The sequence below is a fragment of the Hesperophylax consimilis genome, chromosome 23, assembly GCF_061612785.1.
Source record: "Hesperophylax consimilis isolate HC1 chromosome 23, BYU_Hcon_1.0, whole genome shotgun sequence".
Taxonomy (NCBI): Eukaryota; Metazoa; Arthropoda; class Insecta; order Trichoptera; family Limnephilidae; genus Hesperophylax; species Hesperophylax consimilis.
Genome location: NC_142858.1, coordinates 30,046,019 through 30,064,344, shown reverse-complemented (window position 1 = coordinate 30,064,344; position 18,326 = coordinate 30,046,019). Strand labels below are relative to the sequence as shown.

General features: G+C 33.6%; 1 protein-coding gene across 1 annotated transcript; it reads left to right on the top strand.

The window, feature by feature from the left end:
- Positions 1–3,933: 3,933 nt before the first annotated feature.
- Positions 3,934–9,485, top strand: LOC149412554 (uncharacterized). Its single transcript, XM_089646169.1, has one exon. The coding sequence runs from the start codon at positions 4,270–4,272 to the stop codon at positions 5,005–5,007; it is 738 nt and encodes a 245-aa protein (XP_089502295.1). The 5' UTR covers positions 3,934–4,269; the 3' UTR covers positions 5,008–9,485.
- The last annotated feature ends 8,841 nt before the right edge of the window (positions 9,486–18,326 follow it).

The window sequence follows — 18,326 nt, the reverse complement described above, 5'->3', positions numbered from 1 at the left end:
AAAGATTATGTTTGCCAAACAATGTACATGTTTATATGTTTATAAAACTATTAGCACACACGAAGATGTGAGCTAACTTAAGATTAATAAATAAATAAAAATAAATGAACACGTGCACCTCAAGTCACCCAAAGTAGCGTACCTTTAAATTTGATCAAATTTAATTATTTATTACCTCTTTTTAGGTTAATAAGCATCAACACCTCCAGGTTATTCCGTGGTCGGGAATAAGTCTAATGCATTTACTGCTGTAATTTAGGAAAAACCAATCCCGGGCGTTAAAACCAACTCATCGGTAAAGGACTAAAGGTGCACCCCAATCTACCAATGCCAATAATATTTCCTAGGCTCACCTTTAATGCAACTAACAAAATTAACATTTCTTTAATAATTTGTGAGATTTATTTTTAAAAATTTTGTTTTAATTATTAAATTGAGTCTCCTAAAGATGTCGCTATAGTAAAGTAACTGGTATATAGGCTAAAAAGTGATTTATAAATCATTAAGAAGTAACTGGCCCATAATGATATAAAACAGAACTTGAATAGACCTTTCACAAAACTTTAAATTAACTGCGAAATTTCCAATTTTCACGGAGATCATGATAAAACATTTGAATAAATAAAGACTTTATTTTTATTGTTGAAACGTGCTATGCTGTAGCGGCGTTGCTGGGATTTACCTAAGGGTAGGAGATAGATATATATCATCACAGACCTTTCTGTATGCCTTATAATTCCGTAGTACATTATTTTGATGTCTCTCTTAAGGTTTAGTCATCGTTAGCAAAGTATGTTCCCGAAAATATTTTTTTTGTCTTGATTACAAAACATAGTATTTTCTCTACTTTATGAAAATATAATATGCATATATTATTTATATAAACCTTCCAGAAGAAATTTTCTAAAGGATTGTGAAAACCCTGTAAAAATCCGTTTCGTAGTTTAGAAGAACTAAGACAGACGCAAATGTTACACACCCAACTACTCGTATTATTCAATTCAATAATGCGATGCCATACGTAGTAATGCAAAATCATGTGTTTTTGGTTTGAAAATTTGGTCGCCTAGAAATGTTTCAGATGCTTTAATTAAATACTGCGAGTAGAATACATCTTGGCCTTTGAAATTATCGAGTATTTTTTAGATAAGTCTTTTTACAAGCCCAAAAAAATAGTGTAAAGGCATATGAAAACTGCTTTAAAGTTAAAAATCTCCTACTTACGAACCCATTTTCGATTATGATTTTATTGTATAGTGTGAAAAATTAAGTTATTTATAAAATGATCCAAAAAAAAAAAATATTTATGCCTGAACATCCACAAAATAAAATAAAAGGCACTTTTTGGCCATGTTTTTTTCTTGCAAAAATCAAAACAGGCGGATGTTGTTAAGCGGGAATTTAAACCTTATCGCCATCTACGTAAGGGTTGTTATTGATAGCGGCTCAATTTAAAATATTACACGACGTAGTGCATCGCCTTAATCTGTTTACCAGTGAGCAGCGCTGTTTTATTCCTTTTAATAAATTTAAATTTATCTTCCATTTTGTGACAAATAGAGATAATGATTTCCTCACTGGGATCACCAATACTCACTAAATATAGATTTTATTTACATCAAAAATTCAATCACAAATTCAGATCAAAAATTTGTAGCATGGATAATTAGTGATTATAAATAAATAGTGTTTTTTCTCAAATTATTATAAATATATTACATGGTGTTTTTTCTGAAATTATTATAAATATATTACGTAGTGTTTTTTCTGAAATTATTATAAATATATTACATGGTGTTTTTTCTGAAATTATTATGAATATATTTCATGGTGTTTTATCTGAAATTATTATAAATATTATATTACATGGTGTTTTTTCTGAAATTATTATAAATATATTACGTAGTGTTTTTTTCTGAAATTATTATAAATATATTACGTAGTGTTTTTTCTGAAATTATTATAAATATATTACGTAGTGTTTTTTCTGAAATTATTATAAATATATTACGTAGTGTTTTTCCTAAATTATTATAAATATATTACGTAGTGTTTTTTCTGAAATTATTATAAATATATTTAATACAGTAGAGTGGTTTCGGTTTCAGTTATTTTTGATCTTCCTATGTTTTGTTTCCAGCTTTTTATTTTGGTATTTAAATGTTATAATATTTTTGTAAGATTCGAATGAGAATGGGATTTGGTTGTAGAGTTTAAAACCCAAATGTTGTATGTGTAGTTGATTGTTGGATATGTTTTGACAATGAAATCTAAATTATTATTAAATCCCTGTACTGTACCGCCCATTGTAAATATTATATTCCTTTCTTTAAGGTAAATAAACTTTAATAATGCAGAACTTAAATAAATAGCAGGATTACAAAACGGCAACACGTAATGGACAGTGTTACCAATATTATGTCAGCTGCGTGCAAAACAACTAGGTACGTATTATTCTCTAAAAACTGAGAAAGTTCTCAACAGCTCCCAACCGTCTGGAACCAGTGAGATGATGGCATCCCCAATTGAAGTGTGTTGTGATGCTAAATGTAGTGGGAATGGGAGGGAGATGGGAAAGAGGAAGGGAGGGAAGTACCGTGCTATTCAGATCTGAGAGTATCTTCCACTCTGGAAAGTGCCGCATGATATATATTTTTTTAATTAATAATTTGTGAAATAACACAAATTAATCAGATAAAATTTGCTTGCGCCCGCCGGGATTTGAAACCGCCACCCCCTGTACGAAAATATATTATTATATACCTAGAATGTTTATAATTGTTTTTAATAAGATAGAGCACTGGAAAAAAATTGTTCAGCGCCTTTGAGGTGATTTTTCATCCAAATATCATAAATAAATAAATAATAATGATTCTCGCATTACTATTTACATTTATTTCTTAAAAGTGTGCTTTTTTGTAATTTCTCGATCCTCTTCTTCGTGGTGCCCTCTCCCATCGGATGTTGGCTATCACCAGTTATCTGTCATCGTCGTTTACCCTGCAGGAACAATTCAGCGTAACTAAACTAGTACCAGGAAAGTAGGTTTTGAAGTGCGGCAATTAAATTGAATTAATTTACATATTTTATAATTTCTAAAATTTCATTAATATAATTAATAATTTTTATTATTCTGAATATTTATTTTCCCATGCAAACAATTTTACCTAAAACTACAGGAATTGTATGAATTGTTGGAATTTCGTAAAAAAATATTTGTCTTTTCTACTTCTAAAATATATATAAATATATTTTTACCGTGCCCTTAAGGCGAAACTTAATGCTAAATCACTTTTTTGATTAATCTTTATAACGAATTGGTGTACATTATGAATACCAAAAAATATGCTTTAGATAAATTGATGGTTTTCCTATCGTTTCTCTTGAGTAGAATACAAATAAATTATAAAAATTACGCAACTAAAAATATAAATGTAAACTACTAAAAAAAAATTAAAAAATACAGTATTATAGCTAAGATTATCTGTGACAGTTTCACTTGATTAACTTTTTTGCTTTCTTATAAAATTATTTACAAAATAAATAAAAGCCAGTTTAATTCTTGAAATCGAACGTTTCTAGACTCCGTTTGTCAAGCGACTTTAATGTCTATTACCTACAATATAATGGAAAGCAAGAATATATACATTTTTGGCTTGAAGCTTCTTCTTAAAATGATATTTCACAAAAACCGGTAATATACAAATCATCTTATTATATTTTCCACCCGGCTACGGTCCTAGTGACTTTGGTACAACCTTCCGCCCGCTGAGCTCCGAGGGCAGAGAGGGCACGGAGGGCACTGAGGGCACGGAGGGCACGGAGGGCTCCTCGGCCCTCGGCCTGTAGAGCGTAGTGTCTGCAGTCTGTGCTAACAGGGCAGAGCTGTAGCTGTCCCTTAACTGGCACTGGCAGTCTCGGCCGCGGCGTCAGCGTCAGTCGTGTCAGTCGTGTGTCAGGAATCACAGTCCGTGGACGTTGGCGCGTCGCCCGTTTGTCCAAAAACCATTAGCGCTTTCCTCAACCGGCATTGTTATTGACAGCTGAAGACTTCACTGAAACACATCAACGTGAATTCAAACAACATTGAAGTCAAATACATTTACCAAAATGTTTTTATAAAAAATAAATTTAGACAGTTTTATTTTGTTGTCTTTGTGTCGTGCTTTTGTTGAGTTCACGAGAATATAAAAAAAGTTGTGCAAATAGTGTGTTAATCATCTTTGTATCAAAGAGGGTAGATTCTTCTTGAGAAACAATATACATATAATGAAGTACGCCGATATGTCCGGAGCTTTGAAAAGTGAACCAATGGACGACTACGGAGAAGAAGATTGTCGATTCCCCGTGGGGCCCTGCTCTCCGTACCCCGTGGGCCCCCTGACCCTGGCCCCGTACCCCGTGGGGCCGTGCTCGCCCTACCCCGGCGGGGCCCATTCGCCCTACCCCGGCGAAGCTCATTCGCCCTACGCCGGCGGGGCTCATTCGCCCTACCCCGGCGGGGCTCATTCGCCCTACCTGCCGGCGCAGCAGCTCTACAGGCCCTACTCGCCCACCCTGTCGCGCGCCAGCGAGGACAGGAAGAGGAAGCGGGCGTTCGAGTACGCTATTCCGGATACCATCTCCCCCGAGCTGGACGAGCAGAGCGGTCGCAGGTCTCAGACCAGTAAGAGCAGGCGCAAGGCGGCGCAGAGTTACGAAGACATCCAGACGCAAAGAGTAATGGCGAATGTGCGCGAGAGGCAGCGCACGCAGAGCTTGAACGAGGCTTTCGCCAATCTGCGGAAGATCATCCCGACACTGCCCAGCGACAAACTGTCCAAGATCCAGACGCTGAAGCTGGCCTCCCGCTACATCGAGTTCCTGTATCGCGTGCTGTCCAGCCCCGAGGGCGAGGCGGGTGGGGCGCACGCCCAGGGCTCCTACATGGCCCACGAGAAGCTCAGCTACGCCTTCTCTGTGTGGCGCATGGAGGGCGATTGGACCAACGGCCACGATCAGCCCTAAGAAAACCATTTTATATGTACGTACGTATTTTACATTTTCAATATGTGGCAAATGTGATTATAAAAAAATATATTTTTGTACAAAATTTCCTTATAGTATTATGTTTGAGTAGATAGGTATAAAAACACTTGATACTTTTTGTGAGTAGCAGAGAAGTATTTGAAATAATATATCTAGATGTGTAGGAATATAATTTCAGCGCGTCTTCAGTGATATTTCAGGAAAGGTCATAATTTTCATTATCGTCGTCGGCTAAACTACCAAACTGTCTACCTTCCTACATTTGGTAAAAATGTTAAAATTAATTATATTAAGTTTCTTTCCTAAGCATTTTTCTATTCGATTGTAGCGTGGGTAGTACTTTTAAACATAACTTGTCTGTTCGATTGATGAAAAAATTAACTTTTTTTTATATTCGTTGAACCAATGGCGTAGAAATTTATTTTCAAATCTTGTGGATTTTAATTCTGGCATAATTAATAAAATTTTGTACAATCCAGTGCAATATTTAAAAAAAAATCTTTTTAAAATGTGCACCAATTGTGGCGTTTTTTATTAACATTATTTTGCGATACCTATGCGACATTTCATAAACATGATATTATTGCATGATTTGCACATCTACATATATTTTGCACAAAATAATCCTTGCTACCTTTCGATACTGTATTTTTGCTGACTAATAATATAATAAAATTTAGAAATTTGAATAATACAGTCTTTGAATAAATCTGTTGAACAATAACTGATAAGCAGGATCAACATGAATCAATGCTGAAACTCATTTCAATACAACGATTCACTTATTGCAGTTGATGAGTGTCAGCATTACGGGGAACAGTTTGTACTTCATGAATATAATCACTGTATGTAGATATTCCTTTCGGTAGAGTGAAAAGTTTCTTTCAACTTGCTTAACAACTTGGGAAAGCAACTCGGAGAAAACTTACTGATTAAAATATTGCCAATTGATTATGAATCTCTTCAAATTATTCGTTATCCGGTTAAAACGGATTTCAGGCCCATAACGAATGAAATGATAGGTATTATTATATATATTGTTTATAAAAATATATTGTTATGACAAACGCAGGTGCATAAACACGTTTTCCGATATTGTTACGAATTTACCAAAAGTTTTTCAGTAAACGGTCTGCAGTCCCGTTTTTAACCCGATTTATTTAACCATTTGAAGAGCTTTTTAATAAATCAGCAATACACATTTATCTCCGCGTAGCTTTATATATATTATATAAACATATATTAGTATATTTTTAATCTACTATGTTAGTATTAAACAAAATACTCACGAAATAAATTCTATTGTGCCAATTAAGATTAAGGCGATGCACTACGTCGTGTAATATTTTAAATTGAGCCGCTATCAATAACAACCCTTACGTAGATGGCGATAAGGTTTAAATTCCCGCTTAACACCATCCGGCTGTTTTGATTTATGCAAGAAAAAAACATGGCCAAAAAGTGCCTTTTATTTTATTTTGTGGATGTTCAGGCATAAATATTTTATTTTATTTTCGATCATTTTATAGATGACTTAATTTGCCACATTATACAATAAAATCATAACCGAAAATGGGTTCGTAAGTAGGAAATTTTGAACATTAAAGCAGTTTTCATAGGCCAATATAAAAAATACTCGATTATTTCAAAGGCCAAGATGTATTCTACTCGCAGTATTTAATTAAATCATCTGAAACATTTCTAGGCGACCAAATTTTCAAACCAAAAACACATGATTTTGTATTACTACGTATGGCATCGCCTTAATATTATAAATAATGTTATATTTTCTTTTTTTATAATTAGTTAGTCAGTCGGGGAAGTGCGGCATAAACATTAATGAATTGGATTCAATTACCAATAAAAATTCAATGGGCATTAAAAAATTGCATTCATTTTCGCAGGGCCGGCCCTGGGCCAAAAGGCGCCTGTCGCTAGGAAAACCTTAAGGGCGCTGTGTTAGGCGTTAGGTATAGGCTTATTGGCGCTTTGCTTTGACAAGTCCGCACCCGGAGTGGACCGCTCCAATTGAGCCTACTCAAGCCGGCCCTGTGTTTTCGATAAATAAATGTATAAGAATAGCCTAATAGCGTGGGAACCATATGAGAATGAAATAATCATTTTAGTAAAAGCTTTAACCCCTTGAAACGGGGCAAGTGCGTCTATCTACTATATACTTTTTTTATGATACGCGCAGAAATGTATTAATATATTAATGTACTGAAAATTTTAAAGATAAATGGATTTTATAATTTGACAGATATAATTAAAAAGAAGTAAAATCATAAGGTTTTTACTATTTTTAGTGTTGTCTGTGACAGTAAAATTGACGCAAACAGATCCACATAGCACTATCATCAACTGCGACGGGTTTAGTACACAGGATGTTCGGGGGTAAAGTGCGCTAACTTCGTGAGGTGATTCTATATGATGGTAGAAGTAAAAAAGAAAAAATAAGTTTTTGCGAAATTTTTATTTTTTTATATACCTACAAAAATATTTTTATATTTTTTGAAACTACCTTTGAAACTTTGGAATTTCGAAAAATTTATTTATCCTTTTTACTTCTACCATCATGTAGAATCACCTCCCAAAGTTTTTAGTGTGTTCCTAGATATCTCACAAAGTAAAACATTGATTCGTTTTCTCCTCATGAAACCTAAAAACCCTAAATTTCCCCCAACTGTTTTACTCTTATCTCCGGGTTGATGAAAAAAAAACAAAAAAGTTTTAGGCATTTTTAAAAGAACGAACGAAGATATTAAATTGTATTTTTAAATATTATTGATAAATTCTCAATTCGGGATTGTATATGTAATTTATTGGATAACCAACATACCATACCATACCAAGAGGTCACCCCAAGTGCTTCGCTACGTTTGGTAACTTAACAGGGGTGACAGGGTTCATCAGGGCCTGATTTATTCAATCATTTATTAACGTTTCATTGAATTGTAATAAGCCCAGTTCTAAAGTTAGGTAGGGTAATACAATGTGCATAGGATATAAATTAGTTTTTAATCAGCAGCTAGATATATCAAAAATATAACAAGTTATTTGTAGTAAACGAGTACGTCTAAATTTTATTAATTAGTTCTTATAAAATTGTGATCTTTGTTTTTGGAATTGTGATAAATAATATAATCATATTATAGAATGTCAGTTAGAGTTATCTAAGGTATTACTTGGACAGGAATATTTTTTTAACGTTCTATCTACTGAATATATTGTATAATACACCACTTAATAAAACCATAATGAAAATAAATGATAGTATAGTATGTACCTACATAAGTAGGATAAAATGAAATAAGATTATATTATATTTTATTATTTTAGAGGAAACGCACCGAAAAAATAAGAATTGATAATTTATCAAGAATCTCTTCAAATTATTTGTAATCCGGTTAAAAACGGGATTAAAGGTTAAAACAAATGAATTAATATGTGTCCTGACAAACTTGTAGCAAATGACGAATTTAGAATATCACGATCTCAAAAAACAGGTTCATGAAAATCCTAAAATTTTCGCATTTTGTCATTATTTGTATATTTTAAAGGCAAATGTACGTGCATGAACCAATGTTCAGATTTATTGGGAATTTACTAAAGAATTTATCAGGAAACGTCCTGCAGACTCGTTTTTAACAGGATTACCAATAATTTGAAGAGATTTTTCAATACTTACTTTTCTCCGTGCTAAAATATATACATATAGGCAGTTACTAACGTGACACGTGAAATTTTTAGTAAAAATACAATTTAACTCCTCTGGTTTAGACAAAATATGTCATCCAAAATTACCGCTTCAAATTCACTTTCACATAGATTCGCCTGTTATGAACGTACCCCAAAATTAAATACTGAATTAGAAAGTGGATGAAATATTATTTCAGATTTTACTAACTAACTGAAATATGTTTTCATGAATATTTAAAAAAAAATTTAAGAAAACTTAGCTAAAGTTTTTAAAATCGCTTGCGACGGTTTTTTTTGTACGTTGTATTTACCACTTGGGTAAATAAAAGCTTGGCATTCTCTCTTTCTAAATCTGTTATTGTATTATATTATGTCTGAATATAATAAAAAGGAGAGAGAACGAGTTTTATGAGGGCGTGTCATTTGGTGACAGATATGGTACTACATGGCCCGAGTAGTTCATTAAAGTAATACATAGCACAGGGCCGGCCCTGACAGCACAATATAATATATGACGCGATGAACTAGAATAATAGAAATATTGCATAAATATGTTTACTAATGAATTATTTCAAATTTGATACAAGTACCTGCCTATATCTACAGATGAATGACTAAGGTTGTTTTCTTCCTGATTTATAACGACACGTCTTAGTAAATATGTAAAAGGGTTAATGTTTTGTGTGAATAAGTTTTTATAAAGATGAATTACTATTTTCCTATATTGTAATATCTCTCAGTAATTTCAACATGTTAATATGCGAATGAATTATATAACAATGTTTGTAATAAATAAATATTATTTTTATTAATCTTTGTTTTATTTATTTTTGTGGTAACCCTTAATAATTATAGTAGGTATTTGGATAATTTCTATAGCCGCCGTTTTTTTGTGAAAAATCATCTCACAAAACAAACACATCTAAACTATATTTAACCATATTATTTATAAGTATACAGATGGCAGGCAGGGTGCTCGTGATTTTTGGGTGTACTAGAGTGCTAATATTAAAACTGCATCATTTATGTTGTTGTAACCGAAAACCTTTTTATTGTATGAAGACTTTCAGGAAATCGGTGCAGCGCACTGTCAAACAGATATTTTCTGAAAATTTTCATACAAAAATAGAATTTTTCGAAAAAATTAATAAACCGTTTTGTACTAAAGTACATCAATGTCGAATTATTAAAACTTAACACTCAATCACAATCAAAAGTCACTAGCCGCCAATTATTTTTATTAGAATGTTTAAGAATGGAGAAGATACAACTTTTCACACAAAGGACACTTTATTAAAACACATTTTACATTTGCTATTTAACCTCCATTACTATTGACATTTATTACAAGATTAGTGGTAATAGTAGAGTTGATATTTATTTAAATATTTTGTTCTACTACTAAATCATTTGTATTATATTATATGATTTGAATAAACAGAATGTTCAACAACTTATAAACTATGTACAATATATCACCAGTATGTGTGATGCTGCTAATATTATGTGCAAGTAGGTCACAAATATACAAAAAAAGTCAGCGCCCGAAGGCGACATTTTTTACAATAACATATCCAACAAGTAACTACAAATACAACATTTAGGGAAAAAAGATCCCAATCTCGTTCAAAATTCACAAAATTATTAAAACACTTAAATCTCAAATAAAAAGATGGATACATAACATAGGGGGATCAGAAATATAAAATATACTAACACCAAATACAGACTGAAACCAAAACCACTCAACTGCACAATAATATGAAAAAGAAATCCTCAGCACGGGAGATCCCAGTTAGGATATCGTTATTTACAAAATGTATTATTATTTATTGTTACAATTATCTACCTATTGATTTTTGGTAATATGATGACACCGCTAAGCAGCCTTCAGGATGAAGATGCGCTGATGATAGCCACCCCTCAGAAAGGAGGGAGAGAGAGCGAGAGAACGAAGACGACACATTAATGAAGCAACCTTCTAAGATTCATTAACCTCTTTTCTCAATATCTTAATCGAGCTTGTCGTTTTGGCGACAAAATTATATTTTTATTTGTTATAAATTGTGTTGCGGGTGTTATATTACTATGGTTGAAATGCAATGAACCAAATGTACCGCGTTTGCAAAAACAGTTATGAAAAATGATGAAGTCTGCGCTTGGATTGCTTTACATTTCAGAATATTGTAAAAAAACATTTATCAAATAATGTTGTCTTTTCGTCTTGTAATTTTTCGCTACTTTAACTTTTCAACTGTGGATGGGACATAGGTGTTCTCCAGACAAAAATCGATGAAATTTTTTTAAGCGATTTTAACCCTATATACAAAGGAACTGTATGAAGAATAAGTTTAGCATCGCTTGCGTTAAATATTGCTTTAGAAAATACTTTTTATTTGATGGCAGGTTCTCCGACAGCTTCTGAATACATTATCTGCGATTTTTCGGCGTGTCATTTTTTCTCAAGGTTAATGAATATTAAATGTATATATATTTAGAATTAAAGTATTGTGCTCCCAAACTATGATTAATGTGTTTTTTACAAAAATTATCGAACTTTCTTCATCACCAATAATAATACTAATAATTTATGGCGCCGTTTTGTGCAAAATCACCTCAAGGGCGCTGTGCAAATATATAATACATTTCTACAATGATCTATGTTATTATTAACTATATATGGAGATAATATACAGTACCATACTTACCTGGTAGGTCACTTAAGATTAACTAATTGTTTATTAGCGAATTTAGGACATAATTGGAAAATTGGTTATAGTTGGACTTTCTCTCAGGAATGGTATATTTAATTTAAGGGTATGACAGCTTAAAAAGGTAAGTTTTTAGATTAGACCTAAATTCTGTTGAACTTGTTATGGATCTTAGTTCCGGAGAGAGTTTATTCCAAGTCTTCGGCCCAGATGCTCCGAAAACGCGATCACCAAACTTATAATTTATTATTTAGCTTGCGCTTATATTCCATCAGTCTGCCTACAGCTGATGATGTTGCTGATCTAAGGACCAGTTGTTTCGGAGAATTTGAACAATTCATCAAATTTCAACGTTAATTTGCGAGTTCTGTGAAAGTCCTATTCAAGTTCTGATATTATATCATTATAGGCTAGTTTCTTGACAGAACTGAAATAATAACAGAACTAGAAAATATCTTTCACAGAGCTCGCAAATTAACGTTGAAATTTGAAGAATTGTTCAAATTCTCCGAAACAACCCATCCTAAGAGTTGACTGCCTCAGACCAGTGTTTTCCGGGACGCATAGTTCAGAGATGTAGGGTGGGGCCATTTCATTGATAGATTTAAACACCATCCAGCACAGTTTGTACTGGATTCTTTCAGGGCACTTGCGCCAGTGAAGGTAACGAAGGTGTTCTGAAATGTGCGAATATTTAGACACCCCGGTTATGAGCCGTGCTGCTGCATTAAACACTGAGTTACTATCATTCCTACGAATATTTATTGGTTGGAATGAATTTAAAAGTTTTCTATGTTTTTTTGGTTAAAATAAACACGTTTTCATATATGTTAAGAATTTACTAAAAGTTTATCAGGAAACGGCCTGCAATCCCGTTTTTCAAACCGAACAGAGGGCGCCACTTAACTGTACAGTTATTACAATAATACTATTATGTTAATTAATTATTATTCAGGGTTTTCCAATAATAGTTGTTATTTTGATATTCAATCGTAAAAGATCAATGGTTTCGTTGCTTGTGTGGCACGTAGCGCCGTCTTCTTGAAAGTAAACGCTGTCCAGATCAATACCATCCAATTCAGGCCATAAAAAATCATTAATCATCTCTCAATAGCGCAATCCATTCACCGTAACTGTTGCCCCAGCCTCATTTTCGAAAAAGTAAGGTCCAATGACTCCGCCGGACCATAAACCGCACCAAACAGTCACACTTTGAGGACAAAGAGGCTTTTCAACAATAACCCTTGAGTTTTCCGAACCCCAGATGCGATAATTTTGCTTGTTGACGAAGCCACCGAGGTGGAAATGGGCCTCATCACTCAAGATGATTTGCATTTGATTCACTCAAGTGAATTTTAATAATTTCAATGCGTTGTTGAAGCGTGTATCGTTCCATGTTTATTAATGGCGTAGTTTCTACTTGTCAAATGTTAAAAAATGACAAACCTCGAAAGTAACATCTACTGAAATAGCGGGCTATTCAAAATAACACCTCTTATTGGAAAACCCTGTATTATGGAGCTGATACACTCTTGCTATATTCTCGTAGCTTATCTTATTTCAGCATATCGTGGTCTGACATATGCATTACTAATTCAACTACTATTGTAATTAATATTGAATTTATCGATAATAATTTAATATTTTATTTAAATAGGATTGTTTTTTTAAAATTACATCACAAAAATTTCACTCCAAAAACCAAGCAAACTTTTAAATTGAATATACCTATGAATACGCTCAACAGTACGAAAACCGTAGCCCCGGGGTCCGTGTTTATGTACGAATCTTCACTATTTTGTTATTATTATATATATGTAGAGAGGTCTGGTATATAGTTATGACGAGACGCATCTGGCGTTGCAAGGCGGGGGCAATAAAACTACAGCCGAAGATGGGTCGCCATTCGCCATGCTAACTGCTAACTTGACACACCCTGTAATAATATTTCCGGGAATATTGCAATAATAACAATAATAATAATTCTTCGATGATTATTTCGCCGTTTTTGTGCAAAAACCCTAAGAGTGCTGTACAAATATATAATATATTTCTACAATGATGTTATCACTAACTATATATGGAGATAATAGACCGTACCAGTCTTAGCTTAATTTGACACTACGATTAAACCTAACCTAACTAACTAACCATAGCGGAGTTACTGAGTTTTATTTATAAAACCATATAAAAAGAAATATTTAATTAAAAAAAAATTCTTTCGATTTTATGTCCGGGTTAAATCTTCCCCATAGGAAAAACTAAACCCTTCCACACACTTTTCCACAAATGATCATGTAGTCAATCAACATTATGCAAGTGCATTATATGTATAAGCAAAATAAATACAAAACAATACTAGAACAACACGTCAACTCACCAGAGATCAAATGGGAAAATAATTCACCGACTCCAGATATTTTCATATCAGAGGGTTCGGATCGGTAGAACTCCTAACAGGGCCTATAAATCCTATTGATCCCTCAATATAAATATTTAAAAATCTTTCGTAATCCTACATGTATTTAAAATGACTAAATAACAACTAACTTAATATTATTATTATTTTTAAATATCGCCTCACTTTGCTTCAGAGCTAGTAACAAAACTGTAGTTAAAATAAACCACTGTTCTTGGATTTATACTAATTATCGATAAATAATAAACCGGTTCCGTAGCTATTTTTGGTGTTTTTGGTATTCAGCATTTTTTTAAACATATTATTTACATTATTTATAATATTTTCGTGTATTTAAATTGCATGACAACCTTTTATAAACAAAGAAAAAGGTTTTTGTTATGATATTTGAACACCATGTAAATTTTAAATAGAGCGAGTAAGTTAAAATCGATTTTAAATGGAGCCAATGTAGTAAAGAGAAAACGAGAGACAGGAAGGCTGACAGAGATATTGAAAGAAGGGTACTTTCGGGTAACTCCATTAATGGAGGACTGAACGTGGTTGGCGCCAGCAAAAAAATGTCCAAAGAAGCGAAGCTAGCAGTCCACAATGCAGTGTTGGTACCTACCCTGGTGATACCTATCCCTAACAGTAAGGAATGGAACTGCCAGAGGAAGGACGAAAGCAGACTGAATGCTGTAGAAATGAGATACCTGAGGCGTAGTGTGGTAAAATCGTGTATGATCACGTGAGAAATATGGAGATCCGCAAAGAATGCTATGCTGATGTAAGCGTAATTAGTTAGATTGGGGACGCTTAGATGGTTTGGGCATGTAGAGCGAATGAACGAATAAAGGAGTGTAATGAGAATATATGACGCAAATGTGAATGGTAGCAGAAGTCGGGGATGCCCGAGGAAGACATGGCACGATCAATTGAATCAGATACTTGAGTCGGACCATGTCAAGAGTCAGAATAATAGAAAAGTATGTATGAGACGAAGTATGAATGTGAATGAGGCAAGGAGTGGTACATCCTCTCTGCCTACCCCTTTGTAGGTTGAACGCTCGGCTACCAGAACTTCGCTACCAGAACTCGGCTACCGAGTCGAAATCGAATTTTATCGACTTATTTAGTCCCTTTCTGAAATATATTTGGCGTAGCCCGCGAGTGAGAAAAATCTTGTGTACATACCTACTGGTCAGGGGCGTGCAGTCCACGAGGCATGGTAGCTGAAATGTTGTTCCTACCATGGTAAAAATAAATCACAAGAAATAATAATAAATTTCTCTAAATAACATTTAACAGTGTTAATCCCAAGTGACCTCACAGGTAACTCTTGAATCTTATCTGCCTGAAAAGAATATATTCGGGTCATTCGTTCATTGGTCAAATTCATTACATATCCCTTTTTTCCCTTGACTCTGTGCAAAAACGGGCGGTCCGTTTGATAGATTCCCCAATCTTAACAAACGGACTGCAATCTTTAGAGCACAGGCGTCAGGTATGTATGCTGTCCTTGTTCTATCGGTATTACAATGGAAGATGCTCTGAGGAACTAGCGTCATTGATCCCTTCGGCACCGGTGCGTAGTTGGGATACACGCCAAACGCGCGCCCAACATTTGTACAAATAAAAAAGGGATTTTTCATCAGAATGGCGCTACACAAATCATCCAAAAATATACTATTTTCGAATACGCTCGTTTATTCACTGGCCAAAAAGTCGACGGAAGATGATAATAAAATGCCAGTCATAGATAAACGCACGCCACTGGATACTGGTGATATTTTATTAATCAGAGATTCAAATACAATTTAAATGCAATACGAAGAAACTCCATTCATAAGTTAAAATAGGAAAAACACGCAACCAAATTGACTTATTATGTTTTTACTCAAAAGCTATAGCAATATATTTACTCTAAAGAATTCAATTTTGCGTGAGTAATTGTAATTATTAAAAAAATAATCTTGCCCTATCCACATACTGTGTTAATACAAAGAAAATAAAATATTAAAAATACAGTAAAGAAAGCGTTTTTAAAATATTATTAATATTAATTTACATAAGAAAAATTTGTAAATAAGTCATTTATATGTAATTTAAATTTACTAACATCAATACACGTATTGATAATTTTTATCTTATTTTTTTAATAATTATCGTTAACTCACAAATAATTGCCAAAGTTGACTCTAAAATCAATAAAAAATTAATTCTTTGTAGACTGTAATTTGTAACTAAAAACACAAATTAATTAAGAATTACTAGATATTTGCTAAACCTTTTGATTAAAAAATAAATATTTAAATTCTTTCAGTATTTTGACTTCAAATCCAAATTTAGGTTTTATATAAAAAGGGCCGCACAACCGTTCATCTTAATACCTCTGACACTTGAACTAAGATATATCTAACATTATATTCGTAAACAAAATGGTTTATAAAACTCCTAGAATTGAGAAATAAAGTCCCGGCTGTGAATGGCAACTGAAGATGAATGTGGTTTTTGTCGGCGCAGATCACCAGATGCTGTTGCTGGGTCCGACCCGCCCCGCCACCCGGCGGTGCGCCGAACGTGGGAAGCAGATACGCGTAGGTCCGGGGCGGAGGCGGGGTGGGGAGGGGGTAGCGTAGGATGTTGCTGTTGGTGGGAAGGCATTCGGTTTTCCCGGGGAAGCCAGCGACTTCCCATCACTTGCAAAGCGCCGCTTTTGTTCCTAGGCTCTTTCTAATTATGTACAAACAGAATATACACAGACAAGATACGACTTTGCACGCAATGGAAACTGCACTCATTTTACGGTTGCTATTTTACTATTTTAGATTAGAGACAAAAATACACGGAAAAAATTAGATTTACTAAAAGTTTATCAGGAAACCTGTTAATTCATTCATTAAAGACCTGCAATCCCATTTTAAACCGGACTACCAATAATTCTTAATAAATTAGCAATATCCTTTTTCTCTTTGTTTAGTTTATATTTATTATTCATAAATTAGCAATACGCTTTTTCTCCCTGAATAGTTTATATTTATTTTCAACATTAATGTTTTTACTGTTCAATTTAGGACCGCAGATTTTTTTATAAAATGACCTTAAAAATCTTAAAAGTTTACCTCAAGTTTTCAATGCAAAACATTCAAGAGTTTTTTCTTTAACATTTTTACAAATATAGTTTTCTAGTCACGTGGGAACCGTACGCGGAGAGAAAATTACGCGACGATTTTTACGAAAATTTGTACACGGTGAAAAATGAGTACAGCTAATTTATTAAGAATTTCTTAAAATGATTGGTAATCCGGTCAAAAACAGAATTGCATTCCATTTCTTGTTAATTAGTTTAATAAATTTCTATTTGTCGGAACACGTTCATGCACTTGCGTTTATCTTAAAATTTTTAGTAATACGTTAACATAAACCTATCAATTCATTCATTAAGCGCCTGCAATTCCGTTATTAATGGAATTACGAATGACTTGATGAGAATTTTAATAGTAGCAACACTCATTTTTCTCCGTGAACATGATTCTCTTTTGAAGTGCTGTCACCGTAAATCCGATTGTGCGTAGTGAGCCCTATATTATACGGATAAATTGCTCTTTAATAATGATTTTATTATTTGTTTCGACTCTTTTCCAATGGGTGCTATTGTGTAACCAATTGGGTCAGAACGGGGTGGTGCATGATATATTTTTTAGTAAAATGTTGTTAGTTTCACGGATACAAAAAGGTTATTCTCGCCCAGATAACAATTCATTTTTACAGTTAATTTTATTTTTGTGTGATGGAGTAAGTGTGCCGGGGTAAGTATACGTAAATTTGTGGGTGCGTATATTTACACCCATATATTAAATGATTTTAAATGTACACATATTTCATGTCATGTTTGTTTGTTATGGTCAAATTAGTATTTTACCCGAGTTTTTTTCACAAAAACCGTGCCATACGAATTATTCAATAATAATTATAAGACATGCCTTTTTAATGAATGGATGCATCACACTACATAACAGATTGCTCTGGGAATTCTCTCGGAACGGGCCGCACTGTGGGGATTAGTTCTACTTTATTGTCTTTGCGCCTAATCCTTCAGGACCCAATGACATAAACAAGAAGAACATATTATAATATACTGTTTTCACACAGTACTGAATTCTGCGTATTTCCCCGTAATAACGGGGGCATACCCCATAGCGCCTTTATCACTCGGATTAGGAACTCCCCGTTCGTGTTTCTAGACGGACGAAACAGCCGGGTAAAGCCGGGTACTGCCCGAATTAATCTCCGAGAAACAGTCATCTGGAGGTAATAAATAATATCTATTTAATGAAATTACTTGATTTATCCAGTTTATCTTGCAGAAGAACCTCGCGAGCTATTTGATAATTTCATACAAATAGATAATGACTCAATGAATGCACCTGACTTAAAATCTTATAAAATTCATCAAAACATCGTCAAAAGACTTCCACTGTTGTTCT